This window comes from Staurois parvus, unplaced genomic scaffold (genome assembly GCF_062004578.1).
Source record: "Staurois parvus isolate SC_StPar_1 unplaced genomic scaffold, SC_StPar_1.0 ptg000118l, whole genome shotgun sequence".
Taxonomy (NCBI): Eukaryota; Metazoa; Chordata; class Amphibia; order Anura; family Ranidae; genus Staurois; species Staurois parvus.
In genome coordinates, this window is record NW_028317914.1 from 5,292,189 (window position 1) to 5,299,737 (window position 7,549).

Sequence of the window (7,549 nt, forward strand, 5' to 3'; positions counted from 1 at the left end):
ATTCATTTTATAACAATAGGCTTGTCTTCATTCTTTTTTTAACTATAGGCTTGTCTTCATTCCTGTTATAACTATAGATGTGTCTTCATGCATTTTATAACTGTAGACTTGTCTTCATTCATTTTATAACTATAGGCTTGTCTTCATTCATTTTATAACTATAGGCTTGTCTTCATTACTTGTATAACTATAGGCTTGTCTTCATTCATGTTATAACTATAGACGTGTCTTCATTTGTTTTATAACTATAGGCTTGTTTTCATTCATTTTATAACTATAGGCTTGTCTTCATTCATTTTATAACTATAGGCTTGATTTATTAATTTTATAACTATAGACTTGTCTTCATTCATTTTATAACTATAGGCTTGTCTTCATTCATTTTATAACTATAGGCTTGTCTTCATTCATTTTATAACTATAGGCTTGATTTATTAATTGTATAACTATAGGCTTGTCTTCATTCATTTTATAACTATAGGCTTGTCTTCATTAATTTTATAATTATAGGCTTGTCTTTATACATTTTACAAATATAAAGTGCATGTATATCTGAAACATTTTTAATTTTTTTTTCTTTTGGAGAGAGTAGAGAAGGGTTTAAAAGCACCATCAAGATACTTTTTGCTTTCTGTGTCCCAGTGGAGAGATTTCCCTTCTCCCCCTGTCCTTAAGACGGAAATGAGAAGAAATCTCCCCAAAGTGAGGGAAATTCTCCTCTGAGACAGTTGTAACCATAACATTTGATTTTCCCCCACCTCTTGCTCTGATGACAACTCTAATATTTTGTACTCTTTGCCATACTTTCTGTCTTGGTGACAATGGTCACCAGGAGTGATGAGCTTGGGTTCTGGCTTAGATTCAGTCCAAACACAGATTTGCCCAAACCTGGATGTTAACTGTCATTGACTCAATATGGCCACATGGCTATATTAGATCAATAAAATCATAAGCATTCCTGCCTTGTTGTATATGTGCAGCTGCAGGGTGGGGAATTTAACATCCGTAACTTATTGGCCCAGCAATAACAGCTAACTTCCAGCTTTGGACCGAACCCAAACTCATGCATAGTCACCAGGACAAGTAAAATGGTGAGAACCTGGGCCACAGGCAGCAAAAAACACATGACGGAGATACTAACCCCCCCCCCCCCACACTTAATCTAAAACTAAGAAAATGTTGCTTTTACATACACTTAAATAATGTAATATATAGTGCAGCCCTTTGGGGGAGTTGGGAAGTAAATGCGAGACCCTTCATCCGGTTACCCCGTTGTAACTCATCTCCCACGGCCAGAAGTGAGCCCAATGCACACTTTACTTACTGTCGTGTTACAGCTGTCCCTCAGCGTTTGATGTTTGTGTGGAGACTCTTCACACTCCGATATTGGTTTGTTCGTTATTGTCTGTAAATTCGTATTATCCGCACTTTGGCTCTGTTGGACTTGTAACAGTGACCCATGGCTGGTGTATGCATCTCCAGAACTTGTCACCATCTGCTTTCCAAAGGAAGATGCTGGCCAAAGAAAACAATCTTCAGACTCTGCTAAGATATCTTCTATTAGCTTCAGATCTGGGTCAACTGGTATGAATCTGTCCCTTTCAGTTGAAGCAGTGCTGTTCCTTTCTGCAGAAGTTTCTTTGTTATTGTCCTCTTTCCTTTGTTCACAGGTGTTTGCTGTTTTCTTACTACCTATAGGTGCAACGGAAGGTTCTAGCAACTGTTTGCTACACATCTTGATTGCTCTTCCCTTGCTTTTACTGCTGCCGCTGCCCATAATGACAGATAAAAGTTGCTGTCCTGTAATATTTTAAAGGACAGGATCTACGACTTTACTTCTTGCAGTCCGTCGTCTTCGTTCCATTTTTTGTAACTCAGTAAATCCCATAGGAAAAGGGAAATAGTTCCATCATCTTCATCATCTCTTAATGATTCCTTGTAGATAAAATTCCAAAAATCAGCATTCCTCACTTTGCTTCTACAGTCCCATCACCACTTTCTCTTGCTGCTCCAGGCTTCCCAGCTTCTTAGTCACAACCCCTCAGAGTTAAATATTAAGTCAGCCTGAAAGAGAGGCACTTTGCACTGAAGCCAGAAGCTGCAGTAAAAAGTTAACTCAGACAGAAGAGTGTTGGCCCAATAGGCGGAGCAGGGAAAGGATCCTAAAATAATACAGCATGGAAAATGTGAAACCTAGGAATCTCAGTTTTAAAAAGGAGGAGGAAATTAGGTGTAACCCGAAAAAATGCAGAAGTTGAAATAATAACCAACATGTAAAACATCCATAAATTCTTAAAATAAACACACACCAAAATGTTATGGAAGCCACATGGTAAGCTGCCAATACACAAGACAAGATTCTCATGTGATAAAAACAGTTTTGGAGCAAATTTGTTATAATTTCAACATTTATCGTGCTTCTATTTTCATACCCAAGTCACGAAGAGAAATGTTGAAATGAGGATCATTGGGTGAAGAAGGGTGATATCTAAATGATCTCATCCCTCTAAGTATGAGCAGCTTCAGTATATTGAGTTGTACAGATCTTTGCTCCCTGTCTGTTTATAAATGCTATTGGATACAGGCATAGGAAAGAAGCAAGTTCAAAGCTGGGGAACAGCTGGGATATGTAGTTCCTCACGAACTACTGGCTGCAGCTTAATCCTGCCTGGCATCATATGAACACGGGTGTTCTATCTTCAGTCTCAGTTTTATCACCCTTTAATTAAAAAAATGGAAGTGGAATGAAGAAATGAAGTGAGTGCAGTGCCATGTAGGACTTGACAGGGGACACTTGTCTATGTCAGAGTTGTTCTCACATCTATATTTCACTACAGAAAAGGACAATGAAAATTTGTCATTAAATCCCAGCAACCAATAACTGACTCTTTTGATTTACACTGATCTTCAGCTTGACTTTGCAGGCAACCCCCCCCCCCCCCCCCAAAAAAAAGCAAACAAAAAAAAAAACATTGTTTAATGCATAGTATACCCTCGCTTTTACAAATGGGATATATGGAAACAATTAAAGTGTTGCTAAACCCAGGACCCTGTATTCGCTATATCTGGTCTCCCACACTACACAGAACACGGAAGTGCAATTATTTTAGTAAATATAAATGGCTAAATATCTTTTCTCATCAGCAGTTAGAGCAGTATTATGACGTCGATCAGTGACCAAACTAAGCATGTGCAGCTTCCCCCAAGGCTCTGTTCTATCAGCACATGGACTGGGGACAGTAGAAGAAGGGGAGAATCAGAGAAGACAGGATAGCCTTTTTGCACAATGCAGAGGATTAACCCCTTAGGTTCCACAGTGAGTATACCAAGCATGCTTTACTGCATATACAGACTGATTTTACTGTTGAGGGTTTAGTAACACTTTAAGTACCAGTGTATTCAGGCAACACAGCTGCCTCTACTATACCTCAAGTTATATGGACCATAATTGTTGATAGAAACAGAACATCAATGCTTTATAGCAGACACATTTTCATAGACCAGGGGCCATGCAGACATACCCAGGATTATAACATAACAGCTTCCATAGATCCTGACAAACTGATTAAAGCAAAGTTCAGGCTGACTTGTACAAACTGCAGCTACAACTCATACTACTTTTGCAGTGTTTTGCATGTTTACAACATATGTTAAAGCGGAATTCCAAATGTTTTTGCGTTTATTAAAAGTCAGCAGCTACAAAAACCATAGCTGCTGACATTTAATAAACACAGACTCGCCTGTCCCAGGGTCCAGCAATGTGCTCACCCGTGTGGTCCCTTCTCTCCTCCACGGCGCCGGCATCTCAACTGTGGGCACCCACTGTGCATGCACGAGTCGCGCTGAGCCTCCTAATTGGTTCAGCAGGCTCCTGGGGCCTGTGAAAGTTCCCAGGAGACTGTGGGAGGGAGGAGGGGGCCTAATTTCCAGCTCACTTTGCTGCGGCGAACTGAGCCGGAAGTGGGAGCGGGTACCTGTCAAAAACGGGTATCCGCTTCCCCTCCCCCCCAAAAGGTGCCAAATATGGCAGTGGAGGGGGGGAGGAGGCAAATAAATGGAGATTCCACTTTAAAGCAATATTAAACCCAAAACCAAAAATGTATTATATTGCAGCCTACCAATCATTAGATGTGGTGGTGGCATCAGTTTTCTTTTTTTTGGCTTTTTACGCTCTATTTTCACCTTGTGATCTGGACACTGACACATCTCTTGTATTAGTGAAACACAGCTCTGGATGAGCAGAGGATAGTGTTTAATGTACTAGCATATTTAAATACATTAAACAAATTGAAGCCAAACTCAAACTCACACTTACAGTATAATCACTCATAGGCAGCAAACAGTTTTTGTTTCATTTTGAGATAAAGGTATTGCATGAATAAGAAGCCGATAATTTTAATCACCCCTACTAGTGTAAAGTAGTTTTTCTCATCCATGTAAACTGATACATTCTGCTGCAGAACTTGTGCTTCTGAAAAACAACAGACTTGCTGGCTGGATAACCAGATGAAAACAGAAGAAAGCCTTAAAAAAGGAAACTAATACAACCATCACATCTGAGATTTGGTAAGCTGCAATATAATAAATGTGTGCTTTTGGCTTAATGCCTAGCAAATTCACCAACTCACAAATGACCAAGGTGCTGTCAACCGGTGTAGCACTTAGTTGCTATCAGGGGCATAATTACAAGGGTCGCAATTTCAACCTTGCCCCATGCTCCAAGGGGCCTATGCGGCTACCCTGTACACCTGGATAGTAGGGGCAGCTTACAGAGGAACCGATCGCCTCCATTTCCCTCCTGCAACCACTGGAAGCCTGCTTCTTCTCCTCTCCCTCCTTTCAGAAGCTGCAGGAGGGAAATGCCACCCCCGCTGCCTCTCCTGTCCAGGTTGCTTATTCCCTGCTGCCCCCTGGCCCTGTGTGATCCCCTTCCCCCATAGCGCTGGCTTCCCCCCTCCCCCACTGGCTGTTGCAGGGGATGTGTCAGGGTGGAGAGTAGGGAAGGGGCCTATAAATATGTCATTTACCATCTCCTTCCTTTTCTGAATGGAGAGAGTCAGTGATTGGTACTGATCACTGACTCTGTCCATTCATAACTGAAGCATAGTAAACTGTGTTTATGAGAGCTGTGTCCTCAATCTCCTTTTTCCTTCTCAAAGGTGAAAGATCAGAGGTTTGCTTAGATCCCTGATATCTAACCATAGCCCCCCACTGGGGTTCCTATAAAAATTGTAAAAAATAATAAAGTAAAATAACAAACATAAAAAACTATTGACACCAGAGGTGGAACTTTCAGGGTTGCAAAGGTTGCACTTACAACCAGGCCCTGGTGTTCTGCCACTGTGAGGGTGACCCAAGGTGGCAGTAAGAGGACCCACTGCAGAACGTGAAAGGGCCCCCCAGGACCGTAATAAAGGGTCCCGGCTGGTGGTCAGGGGGCCCTTCATGGTTTTTTGCACTGGGACCCTGAAGATTTTAGTTACTCCTCTGGTTGCTAAGAATAGGTCTTGCAAGTGTTTTAAATAATTTTATGCGCCCTTTAGTATTGCCTATTATTGCACAATTTTACTAAAAAAAGAACTAGTAATTGTTTACCTTAATGCAGGAGAGCAAACCAACTAGTGAGTTCTGCACTCTTACAGTGCCCCAGCCTGTCTAGTGATTTAAAGTAAGGCTGACTTCCACAAAGGTTGAATATATGATGGTTTTGTGGCATGCAATTATAAATGTTTTAGACTTACTGTCTGTATTACCTTTGTGGAACTGGCATGTGATCCCCTCTTGCTGAAATTGGTTGAATCCTTGAAGCGCATACTAGGATTTTTCATACAGGAGACAGAAGGTTGCCTTGGACTACACAGCAAAAGCACATCTGTACACCTGGAAAAGAAAACTATGTCTTGGGTTCTGCCACATGGAAGAAAAATATATTTGAAATATATTTTAAAAATATTCTTCCCAAATATATTGACATATATTTGAAATACTACAATTTTGTCCATATTCAATATAGTTCAAAGTAGATTTCAATAAATATATATAATATATTGCATGTTGAAATGCGTTTTTATTACAAAATATATGAAATATATTTTAAAAATACATTTCAATTATACTGTATGTCTTTAAAAATACAAATCTACATTTTTGGAATGCATTTACAAATATATGTAAAAATATATGTTAAAATTACTTTTTTATATGTTAAAAAATTCTGAAGAATATATTTAAAAAATATATACTTTTAAAAATATTTTTCATATATTCTGTAATATATAAAAAACGCATTTTAACATGCAGCATATATATTTATTGAAATATATTTTGAAATATATTGAATATGGCCAAAATTGTAGCATTTCATATACATTTCAATATATTTGGGAAGAATATTTTTAAAATATATTTCAAATATATTTTTCTTCCATATGGGTTCCTATACATTAGGAGTGTACCCACTGTGATATCCCATCTCCTATCAATAAAAACAAAAAACAAAGCTGTTGTCCATATTAACTGAATCCTTGGGCATACTTCTAGTGCAGTGAACATGACATTCATGAGACATTTACTGCATGTGTTTTAATGAGAGTGGGTGTCAATGATTGATTCACAACCAGTGAATGTTTGGGAATGTCACATCTAGAGATGAGCGAATCGAAGTATCCGAAGTGGAATTCGAGTCGAATATCGGAAAAATTTCGATTCGTGCCGAATCCGAAAAACAGCCTAATTCGGACGCGCGAATCGAAATTTTTCCGAAAATGGCGGCTGACATGTGCGGCGACGGAGCGGGGATGTCGGGGAAGGCGCGCAGACAAGGCGCGCTGCCCCATAATGCATTCCTCAACGACATGTGATCGCATCAGCCAATCAGCAGCCAGCCAGCCAGCACTGTGTAATGGTCGAGGTATATATAGCGGCCATTTTGGAAATCTTCATTTGCCTGCAGTCATTGAACAGAGGCAGACCGCTCTGTACTAGGGACAGGGACAGAGTTAGGGCCACAGAAACGAGAATTGGGGACAGAGAGAAGTTACTTAGGGACAGAGAACCATTACTCAGGGACACAGACTTGTTAATGAGGGCCACAGAATCGTTATTTAGGGACAAAGAAACGCTAGTTAGGGCCACAGAATTCATACTCAGGGACAGACAGAATTGTTACTCAGTGCCAGAGAATTGTTACTTAGGGCCACAGAAACGTTATTAGGGCCACAGAATTTTTACTCAGGGACAGACAGAATTGTTACTGAGTGCCAGAGAATTGTTACTCAGGGACAGACAGAATTGTTACTGAGTGCCAGAGAATTCTTACTCAGGGCCACAGAATTCATTCTCAGGGACAGACAGAATTGTTACTCAGGGACAGACAGAATTGTTACTGAGTGCCAGAGAATTGTTACTCAGGGACAGACAGAATTGTTACTGAGTGCCAGAGAATTGTTACTCAGGGACAGACAGAATTGTTACTGAGTGCCAGAGAATTGTTACTCAGGGACAGACAGAATTGTTACTGAGTGCCAGAGAATTGTTACTCTCACAGACA

At 40.1% G+C, this 7,549-nt stretch overlaps 1 protein-coding gene across 1 annotated transcript in view; it reads right to left on the minus strand.

Annotated features, from left to right (window-relative positions):
- The window catches only part of LOC149467230 (uncharacterized), a 32,710-nt gene extending 30,641 nt beyond the window's left edge, over positions 1-2,069 (minus strand). Inside the window, exon 1 of the mRNA XM_089672036.1 lies at positions 1,325-2,069. Within this exon, the coding sequence (XP_089528162.1) occupies positions 1,325-1,777 (453 nt within the window). The 5' untranslated portion in view covers positions 1,778-2,069. The remainder of the gene's footprint in view (positions 1-1,324) is intronic.
- Positions 2,070-7,549: the final 5,480 nt, after the last annotated feature.